A 16,997-nucleotide genomic window follows, 5' to 3' on the forward strand; every position below is an offset into this window, starting at 1 on the left:
GGGGACACTTCATGGACCAATAAGAAACGAACAGTTTCTAAATGTATGTTGGTGCATCTCTTTAAAATGGAATATTATCAGAAAATTAATTTAAAAAAATATATATTTTTTTTCTGAATGAATTCAGCGATACGGGGCAGAAAGGCTGTTCTGACCATGCTATGGTTAACCCAGAGTGATTAGTGTCAGGCAGAGAAGGTCATTTCTAAAGAAGTTGGTTGTTCAAAGTCAAATCTCAACTTTTTGCCTAAAGCAACTTTTAGAAACAAGAATTTTTCCATAAATCCTAGATATTGGGGCAGCAATGAGCTCGCTGGTGCAGGATGCCTACAATCAGTCCATACACCCGACTCTGAAATACTGTCTTTTATTTTATGTGGCTATCAAACATATCTATCCGACTCTCCGCCTCACTCTACAGCTAATCTATTAACTACTTTCTACTACATTAAATTGTACTTTTTAACTTGTGGTTTCCACATTAACCAGCAAATAGCATTGATCAGCTTGCTCATTTAAATACACAATGATATTCATGCAGAACTTTGCATGGACCATTTATGGTTTAATGTGGTTGTGTATATAGCTGAACATGAGATGGAGCCTTGGAGGTACGCCTGTGATATATAAAGGAAAGCTTTTTGGTTCATAAATTAGGATTTAATTTTTTGGGCCGTTCTCCATTTTGATTTAAGTGGCGTACAAACACTTAGTGTGGATTACATACAAAGTTTTATAAATGACACCCCTGGTCTGTTTTAGCCAGACGGGAGTGTCATAAGTGAGAGAGCAAGAGAGACGTGGTGATGAACTTAAACACATCCACAGGAACCGCCTGAGTTTGCCAACAACATCCGCACAAAGTCACGAGATTTTCTGATGTTTAGCTCTGTTGTTGTTCCCGTCTGATGCTGTCGTTTTCTGTTTGAAACTTTAGAGTAAAGTAAAGCTGTCAGGTTTCAAAGTAAAACCAAAAGCTGGAAACTGCAACACTGCCTCTATGCTTTCAGAGTGTCTGCTTTAATCCCACTATGCTCTACAAGGTGATGATCAATGCTTTACACTCAGAAGAGTCGCCTTTTAATACGAACTTGTAGAAAACAGTTAAAGCTGAAATTAAACACCCATTTGAAATTAGGCTAACATTCTTTACGTGTTTGCAATAAACAAATTGCACAAGGACAGCTTATGATTTAACTAAAATAATAAAGATGCATCTTTAAAAGGAAATCTCAATGGCACATATCTATGATAACCTTGGTGTCCCTATCCTTTGCTGAAAGGATATAACCAAAAATATATTAAATACAGCTCTCATTTTAATGGACAAAGCAGAATCAAAGGAAACGATTAAAAAATATGTAGAAATATTTTTATTTTTCTACTACATACTAGATATAATTTGGTGTGTAAACAAATACTAAAGGGGCTTCCTTAAAAAAAAAAACATCCTAATAAATCTGATTTACATTAACAGAAATGAAATGTTTAGCTTTTCTCGATGAATGAGGGTAATGTTTATAGAAATGCTGTGCAGCAGAACTCGGCTGAAGTTGGTTCAGACTATTTCACAGATTTTTTATTTTAGTTTTTATAACTTTCACACACCATCAACAGATTGATTGGTGAGGGGTACATTTAAAAAAAAAAAGGTTGGCCAGCTGTCCTCAGTTTATTTTGCTTTTCTTGCCAAACATGTTCAGTCATTTTCAGTTTTCCAGACTCTCTGAATCTGAGCCAAAGCAAAGTGAAGCATTTTTTATTTTATTTTTTTTTTTTTTGCGACGCTGTCACCCATCTGGTTATAGTTAGAAAGTACTTACCTAAGGGGATAAATGCCAGACGTCTTGTCCTGTCTGATTTTTATTTTTTCCAGCCTGCTCTTTAATTCAAATGCAGATTTTAAAGGCATCTAAAATCTGGACCTTATTGCTGTAATAAGAGACCACAGAAGACCTGTTTTATTCTTCTTTAATGTAAGACAGCCGAGGCTCAGCACCCAGCGGATCAGCTGCCCCTCACCTCTCCAACTCGCCGTAACTCCGCTCTCCCTCAGGCGGCGTATTGATTGGTCTGCTTGTCATGCCTGCTGTCAGTTCTTGTCTTCCTACTTTCCTCTGATCCCACAAAGCTATGAGAGAGGGCAAATGAGAAGGGAGGAGGAGCAGAGGGAGAAATAACTGACATCATGTCGTCATTTAGAAACTGTATGGAAATGCATTGGGAGAGGTGGTTCAGCAGTGATTGTGATGGAGGAAGAGTAGATGGAGAACTGAAGGAGTGTCTGAGAGTTTAGCACTCGCCTGTAATTGTTTGTCAAAGAAATCTCTGGAGAGAAAAAAAAGAACTTCTGAACGGAGAATCTATGTGTGTTTGATTGGGGTTGGGAGGACAGGGGATGTTTGCTTTTGTCAGGCAGCCTGACTTAAATTGTTTTTCAGTGAAAGATAATTGCTCACATTATCTTCTTCCTCGCTATCTTATTTTCTTTTTATCTCTCTGTACATCTATTAATCCTCTGTCTCTCCTGCTTTCTTCCATCCTCCACCTGTGCATCTTCTCCTCCATCGTCCACCAGCTAAGCCAGATAACTCTGCCGAGGTCTTACCTGTGATCGCCGGGACTCAGGCAGTTGTCGTGGCCCGCTGCGTGTCCAAAAATGGCCGCCCACCAGCCCAGATCAAATGGGTGACCACGGCCAACGGGAACTGGACAGAGAAGTCTCAGACAAGTGCCGACAACACTGTGACAGTGACGAGTGAATACCGCCTTGTGCCCAAATCAAGTGACAATGGGAAGGAGATCGCATGCTTGGTGGAACACAGAACCCAGGTCAAAGTGGAGAGCATCTCGCGGAAACTAGTCATTCAGTGTAAGACCACCACCCCCTCCACACACACACATACAGACCCTGCTCTCATGATTTCCCCTGGCGTTCACACACTGTGATAAGCTTTGAAAATTTCAAACCTCACAGTGAATAATTAAACTTATTTCTCTTCCTCCCCCAATTTCCCTCCTGTCATTCACCCGTCCACCCCCAGTTGCCCCTGAGGTGACAATTGAGGGATATGACAATAATTGGTACGTGGGCCGTTCAAACGTGGCGCTCACCTGCAATGCGAACGCAAACCCGGTTCCCACTTCTGTGATCTGGAAATCGTAAGTATCTTGTTAAAGTACAATCTTTTTGCTGTTGGAGGGCTTCTTTTCTTGCTCTCACCCTTCACTCCCAGCTCTTCAGGTGTTCCAGAACCCTTTATTATTGACACTGATAAACTGCATTGATTAAGATGTTTTTTCATAATGGATTTTGTAGCCAGCCTTTCAATAATGAGAAACAGAGCAGGACTCCTCCTATTGTCCTGTTTTGACAACCATTAGTACAGCTGTAATGAATGCTGAAATAATTAGAAGGGGGAAAATGTTTTGGTTTAAAAGTCTGGATCTGTTTATACTCTTCATCCTGTTTGTAATGACTGTCTTATATTTAGTCCCCAAATGAATCTGCACAGAGATTAATAAACAATTTAACTAATAATTTTAAAGGTATTGTGGAGGATTTTTCGTGAATGTTTTTAAATGACCTGCCCCCTCCACTTAAAAAAAAACAATTGCACATGCACAACCCTGTACCCGAAAGGGAACACCTATTAAATGTGTGAAAGAGTGTGCACGAGCCAATTTCTTCTCGTGCACACTCTGTTTAAAAGTTGCTGTTCTCATAGTTCATATAAGCTCAATGTTTTCGAACGTCCACCCTAACCAATACACCTCTCAATCGCTATATAGAGTGGGGACTATATAGTAGACTTAACACCAAACTCGATTAACTGACCGTTCGGGCAGATGATCACTGCTTTTTGCTCCGTTGGTCACATAATTCCTCTGCCTGGGCCATTTTTGTTATTAGTCGCCGCTGTCAGGTGGCGACAACCGCTGTGATAGCAAATCTCATAATACTTTGCGATGAGAGCTCTCCACGCAAAGCATTCTGGGATGTACCTGCCTCTTCTGAGGTCTTTTTTTTTTTTCTTCTAATACACTTCGTAGATACTTTTTCTCTTACGACCCTCTGCCACTTTCAGAACCACAGTGAGAAAGGTGAGCTTCAATGACTGTCTGTCTGAAACCTTAGCTCACCACAAATACGCCTGAAAGTGTGCATGCGCAGAAAAAGATAGCTAACGAGACAAGCACATAAACATATCACCAGAATGATGGTACATTCATATTGCAAAAGAGTGAGACAGAGAAACCCTAAAATAGATGAGAAGAAGGCTAAATTTTCTACTGCACAATGCAGTCCATAATCCTCATGTGCTTTCAACCTCTGTCATAGAACAGCAATTATAAATAATTGTTTTAGTCCTTCAATCTTTCTATGAGTTCTGAAAAAGGACATTTTAATTGGACAAAGTTGGAATCATTCAGTGAACATTTTACACATGGAATCTACTACAACATTCATATTAGTGCATTTCTAGTTATGATTCATTAATGAAGCTGCGATAATTAGGAAAACTGGACATTATAAGGCTGAATTAGACTTTTTCCCACATTAAGCAATGGAGTGAATTTTTAGGCAGTTTGACACTGACTGTTTTTATTCTGCCAATAAAGATTAGTAGAATTTATCTGGAGTGGACAATGCAGCATATTTCTAGAACTGCTCATCTATTATCTTTAATTTATTCTCTCTTCACGAAGTTTTTTTTTTTTTTTCAATGCTGATTTTTATGCTCATTTCACCTCAGAATGTCGGGAGAGATGCCAGAAACTGTGTTGGTCAAATCCAACGAGCTAAAGGTGCTGAAAGTGGACGATACAGTCAACACCACTTTTGTTTGCGAGGTCAAGAACCGCATCGGGACTACCAGGGATCAGGTTACCATCTTCGTCAGAGGTGAGTGCATTCCTGATCCAATTAAGCTGTGCATTTTTAGTATTTTAAACTTCCTTATAAGAACATAAATCTTTTAATGAGATTGGAAATGCTCACACGTGGGGGTATTCGTCACTGGAAGTAATTAATTGAAGTGTCCTTTTCATGCACTTCCCTGCCACATAATGAATTGGCATCCCAAATCCACTCATCTACTGGTCCTAAATAGATAAAAAGCAGTGCTTAGTCTAATTTTCAGAAGTTGCAATTGCAAATGTCCATACATAATGATGAATTTCACATGCTAAATCCATCAGTTTGAGAAAGCAAAAAGCACTGCTTGCTGTTCATCCATCAGCTAAACTTACCTCAGGCTTGTATATGAAAATATTTATATTCTGAAACCTATGAGCTGGAAGCAACTGCTCTTTCATCACACAAGCCACATTTTCCTCGTATTTTATGCTGTTTAATACCCTTAGTGCTTCCCAAGGGATACGCCTTGTTTTACATCACATGCCACGTAAACACAAACAGTTTCTCTGTTCTGGGGACAATCTATGGTGTTTAGGTTAGTGGGTCCAGCTGCTCTGTCCTTGGTCTGTGTGTGTGTGTGTGTGTGTGTGTGTGTGTGTGTGTGTGCGCGCGCATGCATGTGGGGGGGTGGGGGATGTCTGAGGAGAGGTAAATGACTGAGTCAATGTGCCCATCCCTTTAGATTCCCTCCTGTCCAACCTTATACCTCTTTTTCTTTCTTTTTTTTTGTCAAGAGTGCATGCCTTTTTTCACATCTCATTGCATGCTGTCAATACATTTTATTCCAGGTTTCTGTGCCTCGATGTTGTCCAAGGTTTTCTGGTTTGTTTGTACATCTAAAGCCAATCTTTTCAAGTGTTCTTTACAAGGTTTCTACATTTGCCCTCAGTGATGTTCGACTTGTTTTTTTATTATTATTCTTTAAACGAGACCACTCTACACTCTGAAGATCTGCATTTAAAACTTCTAAAGCTTTTTGACAACAATTAGGTGTGGACTATGACACAATATAAAAAAAAAAACATCACAATGTTGACCTCAAAAGTATTTTTTGTTTTTTGTTCAGACAGAATTGAAATTCAGTAGTTTTTTATGTAAAGCTGAAACAAATTCTAGTTTTGATTATGCATTCCGCTCACAGGCTGATGCAGGTGAAGAACATGGTGTTTAGCAGTGTTTTTGAGAGAAACAAAAAATAATATTTTCACAATAATAGTTGAAAAATCTGCATAACTCTTTTATCTAATAAACATAAAATATTTGGGTTCAGTTTGATTTGTCTAAATATTCCAATTCTTATGCTTGTGTTATGCCAAGGTGGTTCTATTGGCAAATGAGGAAAATATGTATTACAATGAAAACATGCCTGTTGAAAAGTTTTATAATTTCACCAGAACAGGGTGACACTCAGGGGAAGGTTGGCTAAGGAAATGATTTAGCTTCTCGGTCTTTCATTGCAACGTGAAGCATTGAGGGTGATGGTGCTGATGGACCATTTTTTTAAAGGTTAGATTTTCAAAAAAAATTATATTTAAATTCATACTTTTTCCCCCTAAAACCTATTTAGATAAATTAAAAACAAACGGGTAATTCTGGATATTGAGTGATATGAAAGACTGATATAGATATAATACATTAGTCAGACATATTAAGCAACTCCAGTCTGATATGAATTCCCCAGATAAAGGGTCTTTGTTGTTTTGCAAAAAAAAAAAAAAAGTAATTTGCTCTGTTTTCAGAAGTTATGATGGCTGATAAAAACTTACATCAAGAAAAAAATAAGGTTAAGTATTTTGTTTGAGTTGAAGTATGGAAAATGTGATTAGAAGTCCATGTTTTATATGTTCATTTGCTTTCTGTGCTAAGGATAAAAACAGTGGCGTTTTTCTTCTGGGTTTTTCCTCATCCATCTCCTTTCCTAAGCATTTTTACATTATATCTCATCTCATTATACTTTCATAACCAAATATTAGCTCAAGAAGTTGTCTTTAGACGGACATGTATACTTTGTCTAAACTAAGCCTAACCTTTGTCATGAATATTTCATATAATCTTATTTTATACATATACCAGCATGTCTGATTGGATCCCAGTTAGTTTCACAGTTCCTGTTTTTTGTTTTGTCTTTTTATAAACCAAGCAAATGTTATCCAGAACTAAAGAATAAAAGCAGCTGCTGAAAATTGTTCCACCAAACAGCCTTCAGTTTGGGAAGACCTATCAGTCCATTTAATATTGTGAGGTCTGGTTGTTCCCTGTTGGCCTGCATGTTTCTGTATGTTATTTGAGAAAAGCATCTACCTATAAAAACATGCATCCTTTTTGGGACAAGACCTCTGATGGTTCTCTGTGCTTTGAAGAAAAAAACCATCTAAAAAAGTGTCCATAAGCCTGAAAGAGGCCACATGGTCCCAACCCCCCTCTGTTCTGCAAGAGTTCAGCAGAACCTTTCAGCAGGGTTCACCACTACATTTTACCTCATACAATATGCATCTACTTCCACTTTTCTGTGGCATGATTGCACTTAATATGAAGTTATTTTCTGCTGACATGGGAGTAAGCTCTGTCCATAATGGGGGAGAAAGTATATAATTTCCGCTGGCTACTTCTTAAAAGCCAACCAGTCTCTTCATGCTCTAATTTTTAGCTTTTTTCTCACTCTTCTTATTTTGCTTGCTCATTCTGAATATCTCTCTCAACTTTATCATCTTCAAGCCCCTTGGCTTTTTATGGTGCCACGGCATGCGTCATCGAACCCCTTGGGGCCACTGTGAACTACTACATGCAGTAGTAGTGTAACTGGCCTTTTTTGCACAAAGGATTTTGCCATCTCCTGCTGAGTTTTACAAGAAAGATGCAAAAATCCCAGAAGCAGGTGGAGGAAGATGGAGTACACTGGCTTTCAGACTACAAAGCCAGGGAGTGTGCACCGAGATAAATCGGTGCCAGCATGCACTCCTTAGTCTGAGAGGGTAAAGACATGAGGGACGGAGGGAGAGAGAGCGATGCTGACAGCATTTAAAACTCCTGTGGGAATCTTGTGCCACTGCATCCTATCTGCACAGCCATTGGCCTCCACTATCGCTCAGCGTAGCGTGTGTTTCTGTCACTCTTCAAGCCTCTCAGAGCGGATCAGTCACCCTTTGCTGCTTCAGCTCTTCACTGCTTTTCTTCGCTTTGTTCCTCTTCTGCTCTTTCTTTCAATTTCTTCTTTTGTTAAAGTTTTGTTTCCATTTTTCTTGACCTCTTAGTCTCTACATTGTCACGTTCACTCTCCAGTTTCCCTACCTTGTATGAACTTTGCTCAACTCCTCGTCCACCCAGTCCCCTTTCCTCCATCCTATACCAGTGTTACTCATTTCCAGAGGAGGAGGAGGAGAAGATGTGAGCTAAATCTGCAGGCAGTTAAGAGGTGACTAAGGCAAGCAGAAAATGTCAGAGCCAAGTATGATTGTGGAAAGCGGCGACTGAGACGAGTATGGGGGGGGAAAAGAAGAACCTATGGTAGATAGAGATGACTTCAGATGGGGGTGTGATTCAGACCTGCAGAGACTAACGTGGATCTGTGTAGACAAACGGGGCTAAGAGGGGCGGACAGGCGTGAAATGGTCAGCACCTGCTACATGGCAGGTCCTCCGCTCCTTCTGTTTTCAGTTTTTTTTTTAAACCTACAGCTGTATGACACACATACATGAACGCTTTACTCGTTCATCTGCCCCCAGCCGTGCCCTGTGCACATGAGGCAAAGAGAGGGATGGATGTCCTCTCTTCTCCTTGCCTTTCCTCCTCTTATTTCTGATCCTGTTGTTTAGTCATACACAAACATACCCTCTTCTCCCCTTTCTTTCCCTTTTATCTCTCTCTCGTCATCTCCTTGGATCCACTTTTTTGTTGCATCTTTCATCCTCTCACTTGGAATTTGCTCTCTCCTCATCCCACTTATCTTATTCTCAGGTTGTCTTTCAGCCTCCGCCTGCATGGTTGCTGATCTCCCTGCTTGGAGAAGATGCTCTTTTCCCCCTCCAGTGTTCCTCTCCTCCTCCTCCACTGCCCATGCAATCTCCTTCTCCTCTTCAGCTTAACTCTTAAATAGCAGCAGCTCTTCCTTAATCACAGCTTAGTATTCTCCATCTCTCTAACCATCCCTCCATTCTTGGTTCCTCTCGGGGGGGCTCTTGTGTGGCTATAACCTAGATTCCCTCCATCCTCTTTCGTCTATTTGGGGGGGAAAAGGAAAAAGAGGGATGGGTGTGTGTGTGTGGGGGGGGGGCACTTAGCTGACCCCCCCACCTCCAAAAAAGTGAAATGCTCTGGATTGAATCGCCTATGTGGTCAGAGCTCAGAGCATCTCCTCAGTTCAGCAGAAAAGAGATTTCATTTCAATTCTGTGCAATCTCTCTCATTTTCTGACTCATCCGAGGAGACAGTTCAAGGGCAATGGGGGCTTGGCTGTTTTCTTCTGCTGGGTGAGGGGTTTTTCAGTATGCCTCTCAAACCATGCGAGAAACGGCCAGCGCTCAGGTCTGCAGGAGCCAAGTCTCCCCCTGCCGTCTGGGACTGGCCTTCTTCCCGACACTCATTAGCACACATGCACAAACGGTTGTGCTACAAACCCACACATGGCTCTCTTCAGTAACTTCAATCTCAACATCACGTGAAGTCCAGCCCAACATCAGATCACCGCAGACCGTAATGGTGTGGGAGGACGTACGAGGCTGCATGCCTGTATTTGGGAGGCTGCAGCAAATTTTTACTTCTGCTCCATCTCCCTCATTACTCTCGCTCATTTGAAGCGTACAGTCCTCTTGGACGAGATTTCACAAGAAGCAGTCTGTGTTTTGGCATCCACAATATGCTTTCTGAGTTCGGCATGAGGTTTGTGGTGGGGTTTACCCTGTGTATGGATGTCAAAAGTATCATTATTTTACAATCTGTCAAATGCCAAACAACATCTTATCACTATTTTCTAGTGTCCAAACGGAGAATTATCCAAATAAATAAATGTCAAAACAGATTTTGATCAGTTTGTAAAATTCTCCCCATCTTGTATCAGAAGCAACAAAATGTGCTAATAAGTATTGAAGTATGTTCAGCCTGTTTAGCCAGATTCACAAACATTTTTTTTTCATTAAAAGGATAAACGTCAACATAAATGTACAGAGAACCTTTGCCACATTGGTTATGTTATCACGCTAAGACGGAGATAAATAAATCGTGCATGGTATAGCAATTGAGGTAAATTGCCTTTTTTATCTGTGTGCTTCTGTATTTTCTTTGCCTTTGTATAGTAATTTTTCAACTCAATTTCCTTCTCTGCCATTTTGCTCCTTCACCTGCCTCATGGCACAGCCTTGAACAAAGCTGAAGGAAACGGCACATAGCTATAGAAATAGATTTTTCCGCGTGAACGGCTGGTAGAGTCTATAAGGCAGTTTAAAATTGAACAACTTGTTGATATTTTTTATTTCTTTATTTCAGATTTGTATGTATAATCCTTTAAAGCCTTGTCTCTCTTTATTCTGTCTGAGGTTGCAACTAAATCAAATTTATCTTAGTTCAAATTCTACAGTTTTGTTTTTAGTCCTTTTTATATCAATCCATCAAATTATATGGAAAATTCCCCACCCAAAAAAAAAAAACAATCCACAGGACTTTGTTTCCAAGTTTCCCTTCCAGGAAGCTTTTTCTATTCAAAATGTCAGAATTGGCATTGAGTTTGAAGCTTTATATAGTAGCCCAAAAACTTGTTTTGGCTTAGAAAACATGCAAAGTGATGCAATACAATGAGATGATAGCGGGAAGGAATCAACTTTATCGCTGCGTTGAATATGGAAAATGTACATAATTTTAACTTATGAGAAAATAACTCACATTTCAACATTCACATTTTTGCTGGGGTTATTTTGGTGTCTGAAACGAAGAAAAAGCCCAAATAACAGCTAAACTCTATTGCAATAGAAATAAGAATGTCTGTGTAAATTCTCAGTCATCTGGGTCATGGCAACCACAAAATAACCTGAAGCTGGAAGCAACCTGACTTTCACCCAGGTTTTTTTTGAAGACATTTCAACACCTATGCAGGAGCCTTTGTCAGTTCTGTCAGCTCACACCAGAGCAATGTATTTTTTTTTTTTAAGCAGCATGGAGGCCTATCCTCCAGACATAGTCTCTTTAGATGCCAAGCTAATGGAGATTTCGGTTTTCTTTTAATTAGGATTTTCTATTTTTTTCTGGTCAAAAAAAGAGGAACAGAGTATGCTGAACTCAAACATATACCAGCCGTGCATATGAAATAATGTAAAAGTTGTAGTTGGAAACTAGATTCTATGTAGTACTGTGCTACATTGATCTCTGAACACCTCCCTTCAGAGTCTGTGTAGATAAAAACAAATATGTTTTTGCTTTGTATTGAATAATTATCACAACGGCTACAAGATGTAGTCTATATTTACCATCAGTCACATAGTATTCTATAGCACTATATTAAATGGTAGAAGTAACATGGATTCAGGTGGTTAGATTTACTACTGCTTTGTTTAAAAAAATAATAAATGGATAAATAAACCTTTGTAGGGATTTTTTGGGGGATGGTCCCCAAGGAACAATAATTATTCTAAAATTGAGCTGCTCAAGGTGGCTGAATGTTGTGGTGGCTTTAATGATAACCAAGCATCTGTAGCCCATTGCAGCATTTTTACTAAAGCCATGGTCCTTACACTTGGCAAATTAACAGCAAATCTCCCTGCTTTACAACTTGCAACCAGAAAGGGCTCAACTTGCATAAAACAACTAAAAAGTCCACAAATGACTGGAAGGCTCACATCACACTGACCGGGAGCAGAACTGGTCAAAAAGGTCTAGATTCTACTTTGACTCTAGTGTAAAAACTAAAGAGTGGAAAGCACTTTGATTGCAAAAAAATCCAGATCTGTTTAATTATTTCTACAATACCAAGTTTTATTTGTTAGATTCCACAGCTCTGTCAACATTTCCTCTAAAGCCAGAACCAGAGGGCTCTACTTATAGAGAATATCATAATCTCTTTGCTTTAGCAGATTGCCAACATGCACTGATCCGTCACAACTTAATATCCTCATAATACTACCAGTACTGTAGTTTGACTTTTTCCCCTCCCCTTATCCACACAGCTTGCATATTGCAAGCTTTCTGTTGGCTCATCTAGCAGCTTGTTTCTAAGACGTCCCCTTCTTTACGCACTTAAACAAACTTCAGAGCCTCCTTGTTGGATGTCTGGGCCTGCACCGACAGCCTGGGGTAGCTCTTTCTACGTCTCAATTTGTGAATCTTTTAAGGGGTTATCTTCAGAACGGCAGAATAAAACATGAATTATCCACTACAAAAGGATTTATCTGTACAGGATGGAAGAAAAAAAATAAATGACTTGAGCGATGCATTAAAAATAATTGGATGAGTAGTGCTTGGGGAAAATTTGCATTTGAATTTAAGTGTAATTTCCTTTGATGTGATGGAAGTGTGTCGCAGCATCTGGCGAAAAGTTCTCCTGCATGTGATGGAGCTCCTCTGGGCTGGGGGGTGATAATGCACTTCTTGTGTTCCTGTTACAAGTGGACAGAGATCTGCCTTGGCCTCTGTTGTGTGTGAATAGGAGTGTTTAGCACAGCATGTAAGGAAAGAGATTTGGCATGCTTTTAGGGAAAGCATACAAAAGCAGGAGAGGTGTATATCTATCATTGTAAATTCTTTCCTGAGGGTTACGATGGAGAAAAAGGGTACAAAAAAAGTAGCATTAAACAGACGTACAAATGTATATTGGAGTGATGACGGGTAAAATGGATTTAGTACAGACGGCATGCATTGAGGAGACAGCTGGTGTAGTGGAGAGATGGAGGAACAGAAAGCAAATAAAGGACAGAGGAGAAGAGCACAGGTGTAGAAGCCAGCACACTTTAATTTTCTCTCTTGACAAGAATCAGTGTTAGAAGAGCAATTCTGTCAGCCTTCTGTACACTTAACAAGAAGGGCTGGCTTTTTAGGATTTCAAATGGGGAATGACAATAAGAGTTAGGCTGATTTGCTGCTTTCAAATTTAGGCAGCATCTTGCAGTTAATCCTCTGCAGTGCCTGCTGAAAATGCAAAGAGCAGAGGAGAGCTGCAGACATGATATTCGACACATCTAAGGGGTTCTTGATCACTTTCATCCAGGGACTGGCATGAAAAATTTATTTGCATGGCATGACTTTATTTGCTTATAACCTCAGCTGCTCAAACCTTTGGGGAGCAGAGATATTTTAGTGACAGATAAAGATTTCATTCTTGTTTACTTGTGGCTATGAAGTGGAAGCTCTTTGCTTTTAGCACTAATAGGTGTGATGCTGTCCGATAGTAACCTGTATTCACAATCAAGTCTGTAACTGAAGGTTTGGAGCTTTAAAAGAGAGGCTGCCTCTTTCAATATGAACATGCAGGGCATGAATCTAACAATATTTGGAGAAATATAGATGGGGAAAAAATAGCAGCAAATGCACTGAAAATAACCAAACCTGTGTTGCCTTGTGAAGATATTCATACCTCCTAAACATTTTCACGTTTTGTCATCTTATAACTGCAAGCTTTAATTAATTTTCTTTGGATGTTATTGGATAGACCAACACTAAGGAGTGTATAATTGGGAAGTGCAAGGCCATTTTAAAAATGCTAACATATTCTAAGAGCGGTCTCAGTCTTTATCCTTTTAGTTGTGGGGTTTAGAACTTCCGTTTGTTGCCTTTACAGACTCAAGTCTTTTAGGTTGTCTATCTGTGAACATCTATCTTTTTTCTAACTTTCTTACCAAAATATTTCAGGATAAGTCAGATTGAATAGACCTCATTAATTGTTTCCATAGATTCCTGATTGAGTTTGGACTTTGGTTTGGTCGTTATGACTCATAAATGTGCTTTAACCCAAACTATTTCATCTTAGCTTTAGCTATGCGTTTAGCGTTCATATTCTGCTCTTAAGTTTTTCTTTTTCTATTTGGCTCCATCCATCTTCGCATGAATACTTGACAGCATTTTTGTCTCTGCTGAAGGAAAGCAACCTCCCACCATAATGTCACACCACCACCATGCTTTACTATTGGAACCGTGCAATCGGGGTCATGTGCAGCACCTCTGCCATGCACACAGGTTCATAGGTTCAGTTTGGGCTCTTGAATGTTTTTTTTTTTTTTTAGGTAAACTTCAAACTTCTTATGGATTTTTCCAGCTTAACTTGCTTCTTCTAACGTGCATCAAAGTCAGTCAGACCTTCTGTTAGTTGTCCAATAGATGAATTCTCCCATTTGAACAGGGGTTTCCATGGATGTCTTGACTGCTTCTCTAATTAATGTTCCATTTGCTTAGACTGTCAGTTTAGCTGAATTGAAATTCTTTATCTGTATACGCTCTTTCCTTTTTAAGGGTATGCTTTGAACCCCTAAAAGATGATCAAACCTTGGGATTTGTTTTTGAGTAACTTCCCGTAATCACATTCTTCTTGTCCTATTTTTCTCCTCCGTCTTTGTTATACTTTTTGTTGATAAATAGTCCCTAATAAGGCCACCAAAGAACTGCTCTATTTATTTTAACATTAAATTAGACTCTAAAAGGATGACTGAACAATTAGAATCCCTTAATCTTATTTTGGGTTATCAGAATAATGAAGGTTTAATGTAAATACTCTACACAATGTTAAAAACAACAACCTGAAAATCTAATTTTTTATTCTATTCAACAATTGTTGACCACTTGGTACGTGCTATCCAAGTAAAACTTATTGGATTTATGTGACTAGACAGCAGTTCATTTCAAATGAAAGACTTGGAAAGCCACGTCAGAACTGGGCCTGGCACCATTGCAAACGCACAAATAAATAACTTCTGGATCTCCGTCTGTATTTTCTTTCCTTGAGATGCAAGATTCCTTATTTCCAAATCCATAGCAAATCGTTGGCCCATCAATTGATGTTCTATGACCTGTTGGAAGATTTACATGATGGCATGTCAAATACAGGGAAATCTTACCGCATGTATCACATGAGGGCTTTGAATCCTTTGAAAGTGGGAATAATGCACAAAGAGAATCAATTTCCTTTCTAAAAGTAGGCTTACTCTTTAAATCTCCAAAGATTACGTGTTGCTGTAGAAACGGCTTATGAAATGAAATCTATGCTGTCTTTCTGATGTAGTCATCCTTTCTGTTTAAGTTAACTCTCCTGATATGTTGTCACATAGTGCCATGCTGCAGAACTGGAACGAGTTGGAGGGCATTTTTCTTCCAAGCAGCTTCACAGTACCGTGGCTGCAAACAGCATTAATTCTAGATGTGGTAGAGCCAGAAGCCCCCAGCCCACTCGTCTATAGATGATGACCGAACTGGGAGAAAACAGTCACAGATTCTGTTTATTGGGAGTTGTCTGAGTCCCAGAAAGCATTTAAAATCCTGAAGTTGTGGCCTAAAAAGCTGAAGTTAGTTGGGGTTTTGGAATCTTTATTAGAGTAGAGCTGTAACTTTTGAATAAAATGTCTCCTTAGGAAGATTTACCTGAATTGAAATGTTTTATTTTGTGGTCCACTTACCTGTAGCATTTGAATATAATTTAGCAGGGATGTGTCCATTATATTGTTTTTGTGCTTCATATTTAGCCTTTAATTCCATTATACATCAAAGGCTTAAAGAACAACATAGTTTTATGGTTCAAGTTGTTGCATCTTACAAACTATGCAGGGGAAAATGGCTTCATTTCATGTAATTTGATGTATTAACATAATGTGTGAAATAGAATTTTTCTTATAAAACAGTAATGTTAAAAGCACATGGCACCCTGGGCTTGCCAGTGATGGTTTAAAAAAAGTTATACCTTTAATTAGGATTTGATGTTCTTTTTCTTCAAAAAAAAAAAAAAAAAAGAATGGCTTTTGTAAATATTCACAGCAGTTGAATTTCTATCTTCTAAACAAGAGAAAACTTAAAAGCAACAATTTACAAGCACTTATTTCTCTGAACTGCATAGAAGTGGACACAATGCTATTCACTCCAACTAATAACGGGACTTTAAACTGAAAAGGGTTTTTTCCATTAGACGGAATTTTAACAGACTTTTTTAACACAATGACATACTTTAAAAAAGGTAACTTGAGTAGTTTTGGCAGTAGTATCTGATTAATCCCAGGAGGGTGCCTAGGATTTAATGCCTGATTCTGAGGTGATGGATGGCATTATTTAGCAGCTTTTGCTCTAAAATTATCATGAATCCAATCATTCTTCACAGCACTGACTTTGAATTATGCCACAATTCTAATTTTACCCATTATCCATTCAATTTTTTAAGCTATTTAAAGAACATGAGCAGCAACAAAATCTTCGATCTTCGGCTAACATGTTGAAATGTTGAACATATATGTGACATGTTTATTTTTGCTTGATGCAAAAAAAGTTTAATGAAATTTTTCATAATCTCTCAAACCTTGCTTAGACAGTATTTAGCTTTAAATGTTAGCATGAGCAGTGTTAGTATTAGCTTTCAAAGTCAAGACTGCCTTTTATTTGGCTCTTTTATAGCTCTAAATGGAGTACATAAAAACCAAATGAACAGTTACTAGGATTTACATGAACAATGCTGTGGTTTATACAGAATGAGGGAACGTTTCCAACGTAGCTGCAGTCTTTATTAGCACTTCCCTTTGCTTGCAAAAGCAATAGCACAAACATGTGCTTTAAAGGTTGAGTTAAAACACAGCACTAATACCACTGGACATGGGTGTCCAGGGAGTGGTAAGAGCTACGCAGCTGACGAGTCACCTGGGACCTCATCAAAACTCTGACTTAGACTCAACTGCTCTATCCCATGTGTTTTTGCGTGCACAGACGCACAAGTAGTAATGGTGTGTTTGATTTGGCAGAGCCCTACTTTTGCTCTTATCCTCTTAAGTTAGTTTGCACCCTAACAAAGCCATTAAATGAACTTTTTTTTTTTTTTTCATGTGCATCTATGAATGTGGAACAAGGCTGTTGGGACTTTGAGATGCTGGAATAAAAAATGGATCCAACTCGGACTAATCTGCACTAAAATAAT

At 39.0% G+C, this 16,997-nt stretch overlaps 1 protein-coding gene across 2 annotated transcripts in view; it reads left to right on the top strand.

Annotated features, from left to right (window-relative positions):
- The window catches only part of pvrl2 (poliovirus receptor-related 2 (herpesvirus entry mediator B)), a 117,399-nt gene that overhangs the window by 45,536 nt on the left and 54,866 nt on the right, over nt 1–16,997 (top strand). For both annotated transcript variants that reach the window (XM_015370769.1, XM_015370768.1), the window contains exons 4-6: nt 2,579–2,872; nt 3,045–3,162; nt 4,758–4,906. In XM_015370769.1, coding sequence (XP_015226255.1) covers nt 2,579–2,872; nt 3,045–3,162; nt 4,758–4,906 — 561 coding nt within the window. The remainder of the gene's footprint in view (nt 1–2,578; nt 2,873–3,044; nt 3,163–4,757; nt 4,907–16,997) is intronic.

This window comes from Cyprinodon variegatus, unplaced genomic scaffold (genome assembly GCF_000732505.1).
Source record: "Cyprinodon variegatus isolate N-32 unplaced genomic scaffold, C_variegatus-1.0 Scaffold48, whole genome shotgun sequence".
Classification (NCBI taxonomy): domain Eukaryota; kingdom Metazoa; phylum Chordata; class Actinopteri; order Cyprinodontiformes; family Cyprinodontidae; genus Cyprinodon; species Cyprinodon variegatus.